Source organism: Gymnodraco acuticeps, unplaced genomic scaffold (genome assembly GCF_902827175.1).
Source record: "Gymnodraco acuticeps unplaced genomic scaffold, fGymAcu1.1, whole genome shotgun sequence".
In the NCBI taxonomy this organism is placed as follows: domain Eukaryota; kingdom Metazoa; phylum Chordata; class Actinopteri; order Perciformes; family Bathydraconidae; genus Gymnodraco; species Gymnodraco acuticeps.
The window spans coordinates 49816-71085 of record NW_022991334.1 but is presented as its reverse complement, the minus strand read 5'-3'; the positions used below and the strand labels follow the sequence as shown (position 1 = coordinate 71085).

The 21270-nt window shown below is 41.8% G+C and overlaps 1 protein-coding gene across 1 annotated transcript in view; it reads left to right on the top strand.

The window, feature by feature from the left end:
• Positions 1-1183: 1183 nt before the first annotated feature.
• kif11 (kinesin family member 11) overlaps positions 1184-21270 on the top strand; it is a 44194-nt gene continuing 24107 nt past the window's right edge. Inside the window, exons 1-21 of the mRNA XM_034240420.1 lie at positions 1184-1330; positions 1539-1628; positions 2815-2944; positions 6145-6242; positions 6365-6443; positions 7126-7311; positions 8312-8436; positions 8551-8641; positions 9234-9379; positions 10710-10806; positions 10907-11002; positions 11852-11940; positions 12038-12125; positions 12214-12287; positions 12367-12481; positions 13235-13306; positions 13406-13541; positions 14949-15121; positions 15736-15861; positions 19542-19697; positions 20808-20947. Coding sequence (XP_034096311.1) covers positions 1555-1628; positions 2815-2944; positions 6145-6242; positions 6365-6443; positions 7126-7311; positions 8312-8436; positions 8551-8641; positions 9234-9379; positions 10710-10806; positions 10907-11002; positions 11852-11940; positions 12038-12125; positions 12214-12287; positions 12367-12481; positions 13235-13306; positions 13406-13541; positions 14949-15121; positions 15736-15861; positions 19542-19697; positions 20808-20947 — 2291 coding nt within the window. The 5' untranslated portion in view covers positions 1184-1330; positions 1539-1554. The remainder of the gene's footprint in view (positions 1331-1538; positions 1629-2814; positions 2945-6144; positions 6243-6364; positions 6444-7125; positions 7312-8311; positions 8437-8550; positions 8642-9233; positions 9380-10709; positions 10807-10906; positions 11003-11851; positions 11941-12037; positions 12126-12213; positions 12288-12366; positions 12482-13234; positions 13307-13405; positions 13542-14948; positions 15122-15735; positions 15862-19541; positions 19698-20807; positions 20948-21270) is intronic.

Below are 21270 nucleotides of genomic sequence, written 5' to 3'. Positions count from 1 at the left end.
TCCATATCTTTCTGTTTGGTGATCATGCCACAACCGTGCACGTGCATGCATGCGCGAGTCATGGCAAGATATCTGGATTAAGAGGTTGCTTTTTATTTGCACAGCATGAAAGAAAGGCCAAATGAAATGGGCTGTGATTTTAATCAGAGGTCAATAATTTGTGCGGCCCTCGGAGGATGTTGAAAAAATTGAAATGGCCCTTGAGAGGAAAAAGGTTCCCCACCCCTGGTTTAGAGCGATGCGATAAGAGCAATTAGAGCGAACCGAATATTCACATAGAGTCCAGTGTGAACCCAGCATTATAGCTCAGTGGTAACTTGTAAGAGTTGACAACCGCCAACCAGTGTTGCTGTGGGGATGACAACCATGCTGCTGTGGGGATGTTGGTTCGAATCCTGAGCATGGTAGATAGTTTCACTCTGTATCTCCACTCAAATCTGGCCTAACCCATATGGTTATCTATAACATTTATTCAAATTATAATAAAAATAATCAAATAAAAAAATATAAAATACATTTATAATAAAAATAAATACATGGGGGACGTGAAAAAAACATGAGTAAACTATTAAATACAAATAAAAAAAATAATAGAATACTAATAATAAATACAATTTAAATTATAAATATATAAAATAATAATAATAATAAATAAATGACAAGTAAAATACATTGCATTAATACAATAAATAAAAAAATGATATCAATACATAAACAATGAATAATTAAATAATAATTCATATTGATAACATATTTCAATAAATAATAACAATAACAATAATACATACACTTATAATAAAAAAATAAATAATACATTGCAATAAATACATAACAAATGTATTTATTGCCATTTTTTAAACCAGTGTTCTTGTTTATTATATTTCTTTATGCACGCTATTTTTCAGAACATTTATAAGTTATACTTATAAATAATAATAATAATAATAAATATAATTTTGTCAGTGGTGGGGACAAAATTGGCGCCTATGGTTATAATTAAAAACTGTTTCTAGTCAAATGTCGCCACACAGTGGAAACAGTCTGTTATTTATTCTACACTGTAGCTTCCCGTGATGCTCCGCGCCAAAGTGGTCACGTGTGTCCTTGCGACCAATGGTGTCGTGTTTTTGGCCGTTACTATCCTCTTATTGGTTCAGCAACATTTAAAAGTACTGTTTGAAATAAAAAAATTGTCAGACGTTACAGTCAGAGCGCCAGAGAGGGCAGAGAAAGAGTTGTCAGAGAAGAAGACGTTGGATTTATAATAAACACAAATCATATTTCCTGGGGATAAAGCGGATTATTCATAAAAGGAGAGGAAGATAAGCCGGTGAGTTGCTATGGAGTAACGGCAATTTGAATTGAGCTACCTAGCATGCTATTTTCCACTTAGCTAACCGCTTCTGACTTTAAATAGTAATCTGTGTTTTGTGCTCGGCAGCTATCATGTTTTTAAAGGTTTAATATCGTCTCTGCATTGTTGAATTGTTCGTATGTTCATTTAAGGTGTTAACTGTTACTTTCAAACCTATTTTTAGAGAAAAGAGTGCCAACATGACTTCACACAACGTGAGCGGATTGAAACGGGATGAGAAGGGGAGTAACATCCAGGTCGTAGTCAGATGCAGGTATGGACAGAAAACCAGGGGTGAATGAAGTGTTTTGACCTTTTTTAATCAAGCTAAAATAAGCAGTATTATGGTGTAAAATAAAAACAAAGAAGTGCATGTTCCCAGCTCAACTTCCTCTTTATGTGATACAAGAGATTACATCACATTACATTACATTACATTGCATTTAGCTGACGCTTTTATCCAAAGCGATTTACAATAAGTGCGTTCGACCAACAAAATACAAACGTCAAGAAAACAGAATCATATAAGTACATCAGGTTTCATAGAGCAAAAACATTTCAAGTGCTACTCAACTGGCTTTAGATAAGCCAGCCCTTTATTAGTATAAAAGTGCTTTGTTAATAGTTCTATCGCTCGAAGTGGAGTCGAAAGAGATGAGTTTTCAGTCTGAGCCGGAAGGTGTGCAAGCTATCTGCTGTCCTGATGTCAATGGGAGCTCATTCCACCGTTTGAGATAAATGTGCTTTGTTCATACCAAATTAAGCAGAAATATTGACAAATGATTACGGCACTGCCCATAGATTAATTTAGATAAACTGCAAATACAGATCAAAAGTAGAAAGACTTGTCCTTTTTTAAAAGATGTATAGAACATTATTATATACATTGAAGTTTGCACTTGTTTTTTCAATTGCAACTCAAATGATATGGACAGACAAAACAATCTTTTTCCTATGTATTGTCAAATTGGAGAGTTGAAATACCTTTTTCTCAAAGCTTTTTAATCTTAGACCGTGATCTTTAAATGCTTGGATTACATAACATTGCATTTAGCTGACGCTTTTGTCCAAAGTGACTCACAATAAGTGCAATAAACCAAAACGATTCAAACTAGGAACAACAAGAAAAGTGCTGACATATTTACTTCAAACTGGTGAATATGTTTTTTTTTTGTCTTCCATCCATCAAATGTGAACAGTGTGGACTAAAATTACCTTGTAGCATTTCAAGTCTAATTTTCAACCATTTAAAAAAAGTTTAAAAAGAAAGGTATTCATAACATTTAGCTGCATTACCTACTTCTCCTACCCTTTATGCATAAAGTACATATTATTGTATGTATTTAGCTATGTGTTGATAACTTCACCTGCATACAATCCACCTGATAATGTCCCTAATCCCACATTAGATTTATTGTTGAGATGTTGTTCAGAGAAGTCACTTTGTGTTATTTTGTCAGACCCTTTAACACAGTGGAGCGAAAGTCCTCCTACGGGGTGATGGACTGCGACTCCAACAGGAAGGAAGTGGCCGTGAGGACAGGAGGGATGAACGACAAGGCGTCACGAAAAACCTACACTTTTGACATGGTCAGTGGACGCATGCTGTCTTTACACACTTCAATATGTAAGGGTGGCACCGGTCAGTATAGGTGCTGATCAGAGCATAGTTTACAAGATCTGTATCGGCAGTAATACATCTGATAAACAGTTAATATCTTTCTTCACGGGACTCTACTGTGTTGTGTTGAGCTCGCTCAAAATGAAATTGAAACATAGATTGGAGGATGAAACATGGTGCTGCTCTGGTTAAAGTGCAAGCAGATCAAATGTCCAACCTTCTGTATTCTCAAAGTGTGGGAGTGATATGCTAATCTCTCATTCATCACATCACATGACCTCGTTCCCCCAGTTAATCTATCATTCATGTCATATCTCTGTGATAATTAACTTTATTCGTTTTTACATATGAAGCTTATAATGAGCGTTTGAAATGAAGCTTTCTCTATTACCTCATTCACACCAACGCAACTCCGGTTCAAGCTCCATGCTAGAGCTTTTCAGGTTCAGAACCGGTTCTTCGGTTTAGCTCCTGCTCTTTTCACACCGCCCAGAGTCCGACTGGTGCTGCGTCTTTGCCTCATCGTTTGCGTGCCTGCTTCATAAAGCCAAACCTCGCGGAAACCCCTCACAGCTCACAGCTCACACCGACAACAACAACAACAATGGCCGATTGTGCTCCAGCTTCCTCTGTACCTCTTCGGAAGACCAGATTCCCAGTAGGTAGCTGGTCTCTTCAGTGGACCGCTGCTTGTTAAGTTTCTCAATCGTTGTGTACAAACTAGATTAAACGCGGGCTTTTTGTTGTTGTTCAGGAGTTGATCTGCCCCTGCCCCCGCCTCGACGTAAGCGTGACGTATGGTGCTTTTGCTCTAGCCGGACAATTTTTGGTGCTTGAAACGAACCGGATTCCGGAGCTAAGAGGCTGCTCCGCTGCGGTATGAACAGGAAAACCCGGTGCTTTTCAAGCTCCAGCTCCGAACCGGCCCTGAAACACCGTTGGTGTGAATGAGGTATCAGTTGTCGTATTTTATGACACCCAAAACGCAATAAATAAAATCCTCAATTTGAATTAAAGGTCCCATGACATGGCCTGACTCTACTGATCATAATTCCATTGTTGAGGTCTACTAAAATAGATTTGCATTGTTCAATGTTCCAAACTCACATTGGTTTCTCATATGCGGCTTTCACACCAGCGCTTTTCCCTTTCTAGCTCCGAGCGGGAGCTTTTCTGGTTCAGCTCCGGTTTCCCTTTTCTGTTCACACCGCCCAGAGCTGCCGCTGCTGCGTCATGACGTCACCGTTTACGTGCCTACTTCATAAAATCCAAACCGCGCGGAAATCCCTCACATCGACAACAACAACAATGGCCGATTGTATTGAAGCGCTGTTCGCTTTGGTTATCCTCTTACGAAACGAAATGGAAGGCATCGGACGACTTTACAAGGGACGACTTTACAAGGGACGACTTTACAAGGGACGACTTTACTTGGAACTTTACAAACATCACATGCTCCTGCCCCCGCCTCGACGTAAGAGAGACGTAAGCGACGCCGCCTCTTAGCTCCGAAGCTCTTGCCTCTAGACCAGTGCTTCTCAAAGTGTGGTCCGCGGACCACTGGTGTTCCGTGAGCGCCCCCTAGTGGTCCGTGAGCGCCCCCTAGTGGTCCGTGAGTATATTGGTAACATTTGAAATTAAGTCATTTAAGTTTTTCGCACTCTCGCGGGAATATCTCCGCAATGGAGTAAGTTTCACTTTCGATTGCATGATATAGCCCAGATAAACACCTTCAGGTAGTTTGAGAGGTAATTAAAATAGCTACGTGTGATATTCTAACCTGAAGTGTGTGTTTTGTCCGCTCACCGCTGCATGTGATCATGCAGAGCTGCGTGTCGACTCGTCAGCAGCTGATCTCTCTCTCCCGTCAGATTAGACTTCACTCGCGTTTATGTCCATATCGATCAGATCCAGCTAGTTCTAGCTAATGATATGACTACCTGCTTATTAAAAGACACCTAAACAATAAGTGTCGCTATGCAACTGGGTGAGGCCACAAAGTATAGCGCAGCATTATGCATTTGTTTACATGCCCACCGGAACCCAGAGGCATTACCAACAGATCAACGCACAATCAACCCATACAGGACATCTCTTTCTCCACATTAAGTGTTAGACATTAGAATGGACTATTCTTGTCTGTCACATACTCTTTTGTCTGTCACATCAGTGGCGCAACTGATGCGGTATTGCGCTAAGGGGAAATGATTTTGACCGGAGAGATTTAGATTTGCCGGTCTTCAGCATATTTTACCGGTCAGAGTCCGGTAATTACCGGCTAACGGGAACTCTGCCCCCCCCCCCCCTCTCTGTGAGCCCAGCGTGCTCTGATTGGTCAGCTCGCCCACTCTGTTCTGATGAGTCCACCACCCTTACAGCGGAACATCAGTGATTATGTGTTACAATGGCGTTTGTTAGCAACCAGAAAAGGACACCAGTAATGACGGACAGATGAGAATGCTGCGTGGGGTCTGGGTGCCGTGTTGGCGGGATGTTGCGCGGCTCGCTGCTGTGAGGAGCGGACATTGTGAGCTGGGTTCATGTCCTGCTTGCTGCGTGGGGTCTGCGCGAATGGATGCGGGATGATGGCGGTGCTGAGGGGGCTGCAGCACCCACAAACGCGGCGTACCTACAGTGTAAGCGCTCCACTAGCACCCCAGCGCGTGTGTGTGTGAGAGGAGCTCCATGGATTGGTCCATTTGGGTATGGTCACGTCACTGTACCCAGGAAGAAAAAGAGAAATGTCCAACGAGGCGTTCTGGGGCAGCACAGACAGGTCTTCTCTGTGTTAGAGTTTTACTCGCTACAGGGTGTACTTTGAGGGTTTGTGACTCTGCAGACCGTTCACATGCAGAACAACCTTCATAACACAAGGGGACGGGTAATAACCGGAAAAGCATGACATGGGACCTTTAAGATTAAATTACATAGCCTTTTTCTTAACAAGCCAACTTTCTTTATTAAATATTACTCAGCACTGCGTTCCGCCATTCATGTTATTTGCCGACACGTGTTTAATCAACATTCATGTACATTAAAAACAGACATCGCCCGTCTGTCGCTCCAGATGATGAACGTAATGGAGATTTTATTTGAGATGTTTACTGGAGCTTAATTTCCCCTTTTTTATCTGTTAATAAAAAATATATATAATTACCTTTCTCTTCAGGTTTTTGGTCCAGCAGCAAAGCAGATTGACGTCTACAGGAGCGTCGTCTTCCCCATTCTGGATGAAGTCATTATGGGATACAACTGCACTGTTTTTGCGTGAGTAACTTTTATTTTAAAATCTATAAAAGTGTTAATTTCTGTTTTGAACTGTAATTATGTGTTCAATTGCATTATTGTTATAGAAAATAAATGAAACCGTGTGTTTGTGCTGTGTTCAGTTACGGGCAGACGGGGACAGGAAAGACGTTCACTATGGAGGGAGAGAGGACTCCAGACGGGCAGTTCACCTGGGAGGAGGTGAGGCAGGAGCACCTACAACGTGTTTATCTTTGTGTTTGCATAATCAAATCGACACGGAGTGGTGCAGGAATGAGTCAGCAGCTAGCTCTTCCTCTTTCCTCACCTGGAGGTCATGTGTTTGTGGTTAGAAGTCTGAAATAAGGTCTATGGTTACCACAAGCTTTATGTCATGAAATACGTCAGTAAATACCGCACTGGTGAATTCAAACACAAAGGTTTCCAACAAGTGTCTATAGGAGACCCCTAAATGTCATCACTCCAAACGTTAGCCAACTTTAGCTTGTGTAGATCCGTCATAGCGTAACATTAGCTTTTTACTAATGACAATTGCCTTTTTAATGTGAATAAATGGTTTAACCCAATGGGAAAATGTCATTGGCTTTTTGTTGAGGGAACCAGGGAGATGCTTACTTACATCCGACAGTCTGACACAATCACCACATTCAAGTCCCTCCTCAAAACCCACCTGTTCAGATCAGCCTACTCACTGTAGTGCCCCGTGTTACGGTCCTTTTGTACCGTCTTAAACCGTTCCTTAGAATATTTTATGAATTGGCTTTGGAAGGCGCCTCTGAATAGACTGAATTATTGTTACTTCAAGGTCGGTTTACAGAGATACTGTTCATCATCCCTGCATACCACTTCTATTAACTGATAAAACCGTTGTTTCTGATTTTAGGACCCTCTGGCCGGCGTCATCCCCAGAACGCTGCACCAGATCTTCGAGAAGCTTTCGGAGAACGGCACAGAGTTCTCCGTCAAAGTGTCTCTGCTGGAGATCTACAACGAGGAGCTGTTCGACCTGCTGAGCACCGGGGACGACGTCACCGAGCGGCTGCAGCTCTTTGACGACCCGCGGAACAAGGTAACGTATTAAATATAGAAACTTAAACAATTTTGACTAATCCATTAATAGACTTGTTTCTCTAAGCCTCTGCCTCATTAGTATGTATGAGAAGAGGATGTCTTTCTTTCCTTAAATGCACTTTTAAGCCTGGGAAACCTTTTTTTTTAATGCATTCCACTCTATTAAACGATCTGCTATTGGTTTAGCCTATGTGCAGCGTGTGTGTGTGTGTGTGTATACAGTAGATTTGTACGAATATATGTATTTGTTCTATTATATGCATATATTCATCTAACAATGTTCCTGATGAATGATCATGTGTATGCGGCTCACTGACAGTGAATGTAGGGATTACTTTAGTCGTTGTTATTGTTTGTTTGTGTTCTGTCTAGGGCTGCACGATATTGGAAAAAACTGACATTGAATACAGGAATTGACGAAAAGACAAACCATCCTTTCTTGAACTTTAGTGCTATACAATTGGTATTTTTTTAACTATATTTAACCGGATGAAGGATTTTAGTCACGGACGTCTGGATCTTAAGTTATCAGAGCAACAAGCTGAGCTAGCTCGGTTAGCAGCGCCGAACTGCCCTGGAGAAACACATGAAACTACTTTATTCAGTGCTTTTACCTTTAATCACGGGGTCCCTTTGCTTTGGAGATTTGATTGTGATTGGTGGTTTGCTGTCACTCACTCAAGTACCCTGACATGAGAGCCGCGCGAGTTTTCCTTTTGTAGCAAGCAGCAAAAAAATTGTAACATGACGTTTGAGTTAATTTGCACGTCCGCATTCACATATCGCGATTATCGTCTCGACGCGATATATCGGGCAGCCCTAGTTCTGTCATTATTTTTTTTTTTCTTTGTACATACAATCAGTACAGACCACTGTCTCATTTGTATGCCTATATTTGAGAAGAAAATAACTGTTTACGATTGCTCATACAGATCAATTAAAATACACAAATGGTTCCTGCTAATTCAATCTTCTGTGACTTCTCGTGTGTGTTTCAGCGCGGCGTGGTGGTGAAGGGTCTGGAGGAGGTGACGGTTCACAACAAAGACGAAGTGTATCAGATCCTGGAGAGAGGGTCAGCCAAGAGGAGGACGGCCTCCACGCTCATGAACGCTTACTCCAGGTAATAACAGAGAAAACTGTACCACACACCTTCAGACATTTCTGTATATACCCAATATTTAGTGCCTTGGAAGATTTGTATTTACCTTCCCCCCCCCCTTGTGTCTCTGCTCAGTCGCTCCCACTCGGTGTTCTCGGTCACCATTCACATGAAGGAGATCACTATGGACGGAGAGGAGCTGGTGAAGATCGGAAAACTCAATCTGGTAAATGTCCTTCGTCTTTAATATGGGCAGTGTAAAGTCATGTATCCTCTTGTGAGATTTCTAAAGGATAAACACCAGTCTTTGAAGTAGGGCTGTCCCGAATACCTTTTTTTTTTTTTTTTCGGGCTCCGGATATTCGGTAGTAATCAGCAGCGAATATTCGGCCCGCGCGGGGGGGGTGCGTAGTAATCAGCAGCGAACCGCTTCAACACGTGTATTTCGGTTTATTCACGGCATTCATTTTGTTATTCTATTTTTGTTAATGTAACCCAATTTGTGTAATTTGAAAAGGATATTGCATTGTGTTTGTTACTTTCGTTGCAGTTATGTCTTAAGTGTAATTTGGCTTGGCTTTCCTATTTTTTTTTTTTATGGACATGCTTTTATTTTGAAGGAGAGTTAGTGCTGTTGACAGGAAGTTGTTGTTGCTATGGAAACAACATGGCGGAGATTAACGGAGAAAAAGTAATATCTACATATAAAGACGGAGAAAGTAAACAATAACGTTTATGGTTAAGTGTTAGATATTATATGACTTCCCCTTTTTTAAATGTCACTAAAGTTATTCGTCTCTATTCCCCTCCCCCTCCAGGTGGATCTCGCCGGCAGTGAGAACATCGGGCGTTCAGGAGCGGTGGATAAACGAGCTCGAGAGGCGGGGAACATTAACCAATCTCTGCTGACGCTCGGCCGCGTAATCACGGCGCTGGTCGAGAAACGCCCCCACATCCCCTACAGGTAGAGACACTCGGCCAATCAGGGAGATGGATGGAAAGGATATCATTTTTTTGCAAATGAACCCTCATGATGTTTCCCCATGAATGAACTTTTTTAATTTATTCTACTATTTCAACAATTAGACAGTTTATACATCCGCAAAACAAACAAAAGTAGTAGAGGGAAGAATGCATATCTTAGTTGTTAGTCATCCAGTTGCAGGATAAAAAGATAATTCTGTAATTAAATACTCACACAGATAAATATAAGGAAAACACAGACACTCATCACCGAGGTCACAATATCAATCGATCCAGCAGAGCAATAGCCTATAGGCAAAACATAAAATGAACTTCTCTCGTCTCCTCTTCACAACTACACTTTTCGCGGCACACGTACTTGCAGCCAATCAGCTCTCTGAATTATGAAATTACGTTTGGTAGGTTTGTCAGCACAGTGCCCCCACTGGTAATTATTTTTTTGCCGCACACATTGAATAGAAAAAGACTCTGAGCATGCGGAGTGTAGTTTTTACAACACCCATTCACTTTGACAGTGAGAGGGAGGGGCTAGATCGGGGCTTGCCCCACGTCGCTCAAAACGGCTCAATAGGTACACTGTAGACACTAATTAGAAGAACACAGACTAAAACAGCAACGTACAGACGAATCAGATGACTAAACATGATCTTAAAATATATTTTAACATGTATTTGTTTTGCACATTTTTACAATTATTATTTGCATTACTTTCTGCTGACACTAGATGGGGCTAATGACGAGTCGCCACTGCTTACACCTACATACATACACCTATTTCCAGGGTGAAAATAATACAATTAAATTCATTCCTCCAAGTCCATGTTCAGATTACAAGACAAGTTTCATTTCTCATCCTATTTGTATATAAACCATAATAATTATGATAATAGTCATTAGAGTTATATAGAAAGAATTGGAGGGATGAAACCCCTCTTTAATGGTCACACATGCAGAGCACACAGTGAAATGTGTCCTGCTTTTAACCCATCCTAGTACCAGGAGTCTAGTACTAGGAGCAGTGGGCAGCTATTGTACAGCGCCCGGGGAGCAATGGGAGTGGGGGGGGGAAGGGGGGTGTCCGGTGCCTTGCTCAAGGGCACCACGGCAGGGCAGGAGGTGAACTGGGACCTCTCCAAGTAGCAGTCCACACTCCATATTTTAGGTCTGGTCGGGGACTTGAACCGGCGACCCTACAGCTCCCAGTCTAAGCCCCTACTGACTGAGCCGCTGCCGGACAATATAGTGTTTATAGTTATTATCATTTTTGTGATTTAGTTGTAACTTAGATAAATGATCTGCTGTTCCCGCAGAGAGTCTAAGCTGACCCGCATCCTGCAAGATTCTCTGGGAGGACGAACAAAAACCTCCATCATCGCCACCGTGTCGCCGTCCTCCAGCAACCTGGAGGTACGTCCTGTCTGCTCTGTGCATCCCTGCTTTGAGATGGATACTTTTTATTCTGTGGATGTTCATTGTTCTTGTACTCTTGTTCTGTCCGTCTGTGCAGGAGACTCTGAGCACGCTGGAGTACGCCAGCAGAGCCAAAAACATCATGAACAAACCCGAGGTCAACCAGAAACTCACCAAGAGGACGCTCATCAAGGTAGATTTCATAATAATGGAAATTACGGCAGAGAATCTAAGAGTCTGTAATTATTTAAATAAAATATATAGCAACAATCAAGAGTTTTGCAAATAAGTAAAATGATTTTAAAATCTATCCTAAAAGATACTTGGAGGCAGTGAAGGTCATATCAACGGATTGTTATATGAAAACCGGTAAACAAATCAAATGATAACGTTTTTAGGCATTTTGCTATGATAGAAATTAGGGGTGCAACAACTAATCGATTAAAATCGATGACCAAATTAGTTGCCAACTAATTCAGTCGTTGGTGAAGTCATCACGTGTGTTTTTAAGCGCCGTTAAGTTCCAACGTTATTGGTCTTTTTATCGGTACTGGAGACATTTAAAAAAAAAAATGTATTATTGCCAGGGGTGCACACTGGTACGCATGCACGGCAAAAATCTGAATTGCGTAACGTCACTTGTGTCACTACGCGCCTTTGCGTACCTCAAAACATCTAAACAAAACACATATTTCGTCTACACGTGTTCCTTGTCAACAGTCAATGGAGTAAACTACGAGACATGTAAAAAGACATTAAGCAGCTACGTTGCCGTTTTCGCTCCCTTCGAAAGGGCAGGCACTTTCAAAAGCACTTGCCAGGTGATTGGATCAATCTGTCTGTCACCTTCTATCATGGGCCACTTCTGATTGGTTAACAATGGCTGGTGCATGTGGAGCACAGCACTTCTGATTGGTGTGGATGACTGACACACAAGAAGAACAAAATAAACAAGCCAATTTACTTTTTCCAGAAATGTCTTGGATGTACATTTTAAACAGCTTTTTAAGGAATATACTGACTTGTGTTTCTGTCCCTTCAGGAATATACGGAGGAGATTGAGCGTCTGAAGCGAGATCTGGTTGCGACTCGAGACAAGAACGGAGTCTATCTGTCTTCAGAGAACTACGAGTAGGTCAACTTGACAAACACCAGTTCATTTGTTTGGCATTGTCCTTTAGATAATATGATATGTTGATGCTAGCTGTGTGTTAACTGTGTGTTTCAGGTCTATGATGATTCAGATCAACTCTCATGTGGAGCACTCGGTCGAGTACATCGACCGGATTGCTGCCATGGAGGAGGAGATCAAGAAGGTACGTGAGACTGAGATTAACAACATTTCAACAACAGTAAAAACGGTTAATGATGTGCGTTATGTATTCGTTTGGTTCCTGTCTGCAGGTGAATGAGCTGTTTGTTGACAGTAAAACGAGGCTGGATCAGTGCAGCGTCGACCTGGATGAGAAGCAGCAGAGGTGACTGATCCTGCTAGATTATGAATGATTGCGCAGTAGATATTTTCTTTATTTTTAACATGATAATTGTTGTTTTTAGGCTGGAGGAGACGAGTAAAGATCTTCTGCAGACCCAAGAGAAGCTGACTGAGGAGGAGTTTATCAGCTCAGAGCTCAGCGCGGCGCAGGAGTCCCTGTACAACACAGCCGGACAGGTACACACTACTTAAAGTGCACCTATTTGTAGGCAATAGCATAGGTCTCAGATGTAAACAAATATATAAAAAAACATGTCTATGATGTGTTTTGATCAAAATACCAAACAGATCACCCATTCTAGCCATGCCTCATATCCCTCTATTTCACTTCCTGTTTCAAAAGTGCTGATTTGGGGTATAAAGCTAATTGATACAAAATAAGAAAGGAGGGGTCTGAGCTCATGCGGGACCCGGCAGCTACTGTCTAAACTAAATGCTGCCGTGATGAAACGCCATATCATGGATTATCAAGGATTCTCTCTGAAACAGTTTGGAGCTCAAAGGCTTTCTCTCTTGCCGGTTATACCACAAGGTGAGTTCCTTTTTACTTCCTGCTTCTTCACACACATGCTCTCCAGTACAGGTTAGCTCTGAGCGTTAGCGATGCTAATGTAAACACCGACCATATTACGTCCAAAACAGTCGGGCATTGTTTCTGATAGCAACGTTTCTGATTGGGCCGTGGGTCCACATTTCAGATATTACGTCATATCGGACGCAAATCTGGATCAGCTCCGTTGTTCCTCGTTTTTAGAGATTTGGGTACGGAGGAAAAGAGAGAGGGTTTTATTTTCTGACGCTGCGTGAGTTCCCTGACACACCGGGGACACATCTTGATGTATAAAAGACATCAAAACGTGCATTTTGCATGATAGGTCCCCTTTAAGGGAGTACTTACCCCAAAGTTTTAATTTAAAATGTATCTTCCAGCTGCAGAGAACAGTGGACACCAGCACCAGCGACGTTTCGGGTCTGCATGAAAAGCTGGACAGGAAGAAAAAGGTCAAATATTTTTCCTTCAATGTGTAAAGTCTATCTAATCAATGACTGAAAAGTACGCTACTTTCAATCAGGAACTAACGCACGTGCTTTGTTCTGCAGGTGGAGCAGCACAACGGTGAGATCCAGCAGAGCTTCTCTCAGCGCATGGAGGGGGCGTTCAGCAGCATGCAGCGCTGCGTTCAGGAGCACGGAGACAAACAGCAGCACATGCTGAGCGGCTACTCTCAGGCCATCGGTGAGCGCACAGAGCAGCAGGGGGTCCAACAGAGAGACGGTCGTTGGGTGGAGTTAATCCCACATTTAAAATGACATTTCAATCCAAAAGTGTTCTTAGGAGCAGGTGCTCAAAATGTTTGACGGCAATCCTGCATATTCAGAGTCCTACATGTATGTCTGCTTGTCAAGGACACTGTTGGTACATTTTATTTCTCTTTTTAATTAAGTACAATATGTGTGTAGCCAGAGTAGAAACAGGGACACATAGAAAAGACATTTGGTACATTGATAGGAACCAGTTAGTGTTCCTATCGGTGTTCAAAGCTACTAGTGTTCAGCTTAGTCTCTACTATTGTACAGAGTTCCCGTTAGAATATTTTTTTGCCGGTCAACATGTCCGTTAAAGTTTAAATCTTCCGGACAAAATGAGAAAAGTGCCGGCCTAAGGTTTTCTTTGTTACTTATTGAGCTTTAAAACAAATTGATGATTCGATATTAAACAAACTAATTAGATAAACTATTCAAAAGTGTACAATAACACGAGGATAATAAACGGAGCGCTCTCCCCCTCTCCTGACAGCCCGTCATTATCATGCAGCTCGTGGATCAGTAATGAGTGACCCGACAGTAAAACTAAACATGTCTATAACTAGTTTAGGTAGTTTGAGAGGTAATTCAAATAGCTACGTGTGATATTCTAACCTGAAGAGTGTGTTTTGTTCCGCTCACCGCTGCATGTGATCATGCAGAGCTGCGTGTCGACTCGTCAGCAGCAGCTGATCTCTCTCTCCCGTCAGATTAGACTTCACTCGCGTTTATGTCCATATCGATCAGATCCAGCTAGTTCTAGCTAATGATATGACTACCTGCTTATTAAGAGACACCTATACAATAAGTGTCGCTATGCAACTGGGTGAGGCCGCAAAGTATAGCACAGCATTTTGCATTTGTTTACATGCCCACCGGAACCCCGAGGCATTACCAACAGATCAACGCACAATCAACCCACACAGGACATCTCTTTCTCCACATTAAGTGTTAGACATTAGAATGGACTATTCTTGTCTGTCACATACTCTTTTGTCTGTCACATCAGTGGCGCAAGTTGCGCAACCGATGTGGTATTGCGCTAAGGTGAAATTATTTTGACTAGACACTTTGACCGGAGAGATTTAGATTTGCCGGTCTTCAGCATATTTTACCGGCTAACGGGAACTCTGCTATTGTACATCAATTGACAATCCATACATAGTTGACCTTCACTTGAAGGCGTACAATACTTAAACCACAATTATAACCAAAAACAGACTAACCGGAGAAAATAGAAATTAATACAGTTGAGGAAATCTATCAAAATACTAAAACTGACCAATAATACAGTCGTGTGGTTTTAGTTATAATGGCATGTTTCTGTCTTTCTGTCCAGACGGCGTGGTGGTGATGAACGAGGCGGCGCTAAAAGGCGCTCTGACCACCGTGGAGTCGTTCATGGGGGGGGTCGGGCAGCTGGTGTCTGAGGGCGTGAGTCGCTGTCAGGACAAAGTGAAGCAGCAGGAGGCGCTGTGTCTGCAGGACAAGGAGAGCCTGCTGCAGCTGCTGGTGAGTTCAGGGCCCTCTCCGCTCTTTGATACACAGGAGGGGTCTTTAAGGATTATGCATGTGGTGTGAAGCTGCAGTTTTATTATGGGGTTATACATTTCTGCAGGAATACGTTTTTAAAATTGAGAATAAGGCAGCTTTTGTAGCACTCCCGGCTTCCTTGTCTCAAACAAGGGAGAGCTTAAAGATAAGGTTTGGTTCTTTAAAGATTCGTCTGGGATAACGTTCTGTTTTTAGAAAAGGGGTTGCTTATAAGTAGCTGAATGAGTCTGCCTCTACGTTTTTAATGGCTTTTTGTTGAGGGAATCGGAGAGCAAACACTCGGGTTGGCCTACATAAATGCAGCAAACCTTTTTAATGCTATTTTATTTCTATTTCTGAAAATATATTGGGCTTTTTATTTCTGTCTTAGTTTCTCTTATGTACATTGCCTTGTGTTTTTGATTCTGCTGCAACCCAAACATTTCCCATCTATCTATAAATATTGTTAAATGAATTCAGATAAGATAAATGTTCCTCAGACTTTTACTCTTATCGGTGTGGGTAATCATTTCGAGCTGGCAGGTGGATCAAAGACAAACATATCAAATGTTTCTCTACTTCTCTGTGTGCAGGAGGAGCACCGGCAGGACATGGAGGAGGTGCTGGTGACTCGCACTCTGATGGGTGTGTCGGCTGTGAAGGAGCTCAGCGACACTCTGAGGGTTACCGTGGAGACGCAGCGAGATCTGGCTGACAAGGTGAGTCCAAATTTGTGTAAAATTTGGATGAAATGTGGTGCCGTCAAGATTCCTCAACTCCTCCTCCACATCCAAACACACCGCTGTGCTCCACAAAAAGCTCTGATGAATGAATGTTGTTTTACGTCTCGTCTTTGTTATCATCTTCTTACACAAGCTTCCTTTCAATAGAGATACCAATTAAGTAGTTTTTTTTAAGCTTTAAGGGCTGTTCCAAATAGTTTGAAGCACTATTTGTAAAGTTGAAACATTGAAAACGTACTTAGTCCCATTTATCGCTTTTCATAACATTTATTTCTTTGGTGGCGATTAGTTTTTAAATTTGAAGAAAGGCCTTTTTATATTTCTTTTTAAAAACGAAATTAATTGAAAGATATCAGTTAGAAATCTGGTTTGTTTTCGCCTATTGTCTGTCTGATTGAAGCTCTTCGTAAACATCTTGCATGCAGGTTTATTGCAAGTATGTTTGAAAAATGAAGATGTAAAATAAAAAGATTACACAAAATGTAGCATGGAAATCCAAAAGTAAAAAACTGGCAAGTTAAATGAAATACTGCTTAATCAAATATAAATACAATAGAGCGGTGCAGTGATGACGTATTTGTAGACCGACCCGGGTTCCCTCGACAAAAAAACAACGGGATTTCTCCATAAGATTTTTGGAATATTGTAAAAAAAAAAATAAGGTCTGTGGAAAACGAACCTGTTTGATAAATGCACGTTTTGTTCAGCCGGATAATCTCCACATGTCTACCCTACTTTTATAATGTTCAAATCATAAATCTAATCACCAGAAGCAAAATGCTAACGTTATGCTATAAAGCAGGGGTGTCAAACTCAAGGCCCGGGGGCCAAATCCGGCCCGCAACTTCATTTTATGCGGCCCCACAAGAGCTTGCAAAGAACGGTTACAGGCTGATTTACAGAAGCACACAAACTACATGTCCCACAATTAGGGATGCACGATATTGGGTTTTTGAAACCGATACCGATAACTTCCTGCTTCTCAAGACCGATACCGATAACCGATAATATTATATATATTAAATGTACCTGTAGTTTTTGCACACCTGGTGGTAAAAAAAAAGACTAGTAGTGAGCAAATGACATGAGCATTACTACTTTGAACAAAACAAAGCCAAGAACAATTTTGACTCTCGTCAAGCGCCATCATTTCTATGATGAAGTTAGAGATCGTTTTAGCCCTGGGGTCGTCTCTGGAAAACTTCTTGCCTTTTTCAAAAGCCTCGTCGATCGGTAAAAGCCCCGGTCCTTTGCAGCTGGCTTTGGATTCGCCGCTAGTTTAGCAGCGCAGGCGTCTTCGTACGCTTTTAACACACCATCATGGCGATGTTTCAGGTGACTAATCAGGTTGGAAGTATTATAGCTCGTTGCCTTTTTCCCTCCTCGTGGAACTTCTGCATTTGTTAATACAAATAGCAAGCGAACTATCTAACTCTGAAACTTTGAAATAGTCCCATACTACCGACGACATGTTTGTTTACTGTCCTGGCTTCACGGCCGCACACCATTTACGTCACAGCCAGGCATGAGTTAGGGAGCGCTGGATTTGTGAAAAACTCCCCTCTTCCTAAACCACTAATACCACAGTACTGGCAAAACGGGAGGAGCCGAGTGAAAAACAAGCGCCCCTCATCCCAATCCACCCACACCGCAGAATGTTTTCTTTTTTTTACCCAAAAAATATATTGTATATTATCGGGGCTATTAATACTGGTATCGGGTTTATCGGGATGACGTCATAATTCCTATTATCGGACCGATAATTATCGGTCCGATATTAGGAATTATTATTAGGAATTATACCCACAATGCATCTCTCATTTGACTTTTTTCTCAGAATTAGACTTTTATTTCAAGATTTAACTTTTTTTCTTTTTAAATCATTTTGTGACATGCTCACTGAAGAGACTTGCAATTATTTTCCCTAGACTTCTTCTTTCAGACGTAGTTAATTATGAAGTTATTACCCTATCCGATAATAATCCAATGCAGAGGCAATAACATTATTTTATATATATAACATATTTATTATATATGTATTTTTATATAGTCTTAAAGTTACAACCGGCCCTAAGTGCAACCATAATGCTGATGTGGCCCGTGGTGAAATTGAGTTTGACACCCCTGCTATAAAGGAACTCCAGCCGAGTACCAGCGTTTCCGCCAGGGGGGCGGCTTGCCGTCATTTGAAGCTCTTGTTCAGCTCGGAACGCCCTGAACTCGAGCCGAGGACGTCCCAAAAAATGTAGTAATTTGAGAGAAGATCGAGAGTTTTTTCGCTTGAAATGACAAAAAAGGACAAGGACATCCCTCTGTTGGAGGGGCAACGGAGTCTGGTGGGATTCTTTTTGCCGCCAGCAAAGCGTGTTCCGGCGACGGAAAAAACAAAAACACCGCCACATCTTCCAAGGACCATGCCAGGAGGGGTGTCCCTGTCGGCAGGGAGACGTTAAGAGATAGTATAAGGGACGGCTCAATTTAAAATTCAAGTCACACGACGTACCCGTATGTGCGCTCACAGAGCATGCACAGTTGAGTTGCCCCTTAAGCCCCGCCCCCGAGCTCCCACTCTCAGATGCGTGTTCATAAAGCCGAGGAAAATAACTCAGAATAACGTTATTAGCACATTTTACAACTTGAGGACCAAATTTTTTTAATAAGGGGTATATATGGAGTCAGATTTGGGTCAATATTCTCGTGCGGAAAATGTGCTTTTACACGCGCATGAAATGACCCTCGCGCGCAGATTAAACCCCCGCGAGCGGCTATGCGAGAGAGACAGCCCTCTTGCTCCCTCGCGGGAGTGTCAGCCTCACTCGCTCGCGGAGTCTGTCTACACGCGTGTGAAAAGTTTCTGGCACTTTGGGGCGGAGCCACTGGACTTTGATTGACAGCTGCCAGGAAGCCCGGAGTTGCCAGGTTTGATTAATGCCTGAACTACCAAGAGCCGAGGAGTGACAGCTGCAAGATCAGTTGGACGAGATTGAATGGTAAATGTGTCCATAAAAAACTATTATATTCGTAAAGTGTACAGCTAATATATATATATATATATATATATATATATATGTCATTTTTTTTATATCAAATTAATTGATATATATATATCAATTAATTTGATATAAAAAAAATGACATTAATTCTAGGAGTGCAATACTTTCGAATGTAATAGTTTTTTATGGACAACTTTACCATTCAATCTCGTCCAACTGATCTTGCAGCTGTCATCCCTCGGCTCTTGATAGACTCCGCGAGCGAGGCTGACACTCCCGCGAGCGAGCAAGAGGGCTGTCTCTGTTTAATCTGCGCGCGAGGGTCATTTCATGCGCGTGTAAAAGCACATTTTCCGCTCGTGAGTAGCTTGTTTGCGCGCTAGAATATTGAACCAAATCTGACTCCATAGTATACAAATGTTCATACTGGGTAGTTAATTTAGTTAAAAAAAAATATCCAAGGATTTACAGACGTCTCTTTCCCAATGTTAGTCAATGGGGAAAAAGTGTTTCCGGGCCCAGGGACCGATACGGAAGTGTAGTACCGCCGTTTGGCCACAACTAATGTTTTCCTCAGAGCCCGGCTCATTCCTGCACCACTCTATTCATGACTTTTCTCCACTTAGTATCTCACGTGCACTGTTCTCTGTCCCCCGCTCTCAGGTGGAGGCGATGAAGGAGCTTGCGGTGGTCTTCAGCGGGCTGGTGGGGCAGCTGGGGGGGGTGAGAGAGGAGGCGCTGCAGAGTCTCAGCTCGCTGCAGGACGAAAACAACAAGCTGCAGGAGCAGATCAGAGAGGCGCAGGACAAACACCAGGCGGTGAGACACCTTCACTCAGAAGCTCCTGATTTGATTTTAAGATGCTTTGGATTTTTTGACTTGGATTTAGTTTCAACTTTATTGTCACAACGAAATGCAGTTTGCAACCAACCAGAAAGTGCATGAGGTTTCAACAAATTCACATATAGGATCAAGTGTGTAAATAAGAATACATGTTTTTGGATAATATACATACAAGGTGCCGTGTTTGATATGACTTATAAGGTGCTTTAAAACATGATAAGAAATAATAGTATACATGCAAACAGACATGCTTACTCATAGATGCAAGGATCATTTTCTTTGTGACCATACATAACAAGTCGTGATCAAATATATTTTTTGCAAGGCAAGTTTATTTATACAGCTCCTTTCAACACAAGGCCATTCAAAGTGCTTTACAAAATGAAAGACATTAAGAGCATTAACAGGGGGTCCGCGGGGTCTTAAAAAGTATTAAACGGCATTTTCCAAGGTGTTACATTTTGTATCTTGTCTTCAATAAGTATATAAATGGTCCAAAGAGGTTGTATTCTACAGTCTGCCTGAATGTAATCATTGCGTAGGTGTGTAGTGTGATTCTGTGTAGTTTATTGATGGCATCCCGTTGGGTTTGACGTCGTCTGAACAGGATATCGCACGCTCACTGCTTGATAGCGCGCGAAGGCCCGTTTACGCCGGTTGCTAAGCAACATCGTTATGGGGAAATGCAAGTCTGCGTCCAAATGGTTGGAAGATAAGGAGGAAGGACAATCAATACTGTATGTAGTCAATGTGAGGTAAAGTGTGTCGCCAAGGTAACCGGTTAGAACTCAAAGTGGCGATGAGGCCTTAAAATGTATGGAAAGGGTCTTTAAAAAGTTCTTGAAAGGTTTTACACTTGACTTCAGGATTCCTGCATATACCCTGATTAAGAAACATTAAAAACACTCATTTAAAAGCAAAGATAATAAAACATGAATAACAAAGGTACATGAATTAAAGTTACAGTGCAGTGTGAGATACACACGTCTGAAATGTTTTGGTCTGACTCATTGCTCACTTTTTTAGCAAATGACTGTAAATAAACAAATGATTTTGCTAACATCACCATGGTCCTGCCTCTCTCAGGGTATGAAGCAGACCATGCAGTTCATACAGGATCAGCTGGGTCTGATCTCCATGGAGACGCAGAGCAACTTCAGCGGGCTGCACTCGTCCTCCAGGGCTCTGCAGAGACCCCTGACCCTCCTGCAGGACAACATCAGCAGGTGGGACAGCACACTAACACAGGGAGATTCTGTTATTCTACCAGGGTTACTATTCAAAACCACAAAGAAAGTGAGCAACTGTTAACACAAAAATATATATAAATAAAACAAGATTGTTACGGCTAGGGCAGGGGTCTGCAACCTTTTTTGACCAAAAGAGCCATTTTGCTCCTTTTTCCAAAACATTTTTTTGTCTGGAGCTGCAAAACATATTTCAGTTATTTATTGTTATATCAGACAAAAACTACAGTTTTTTTGCATTTATTAGGCTATTTATTACATGATATAAAACTGTTAACCTCTAATAAGAAACAAAGAACTCT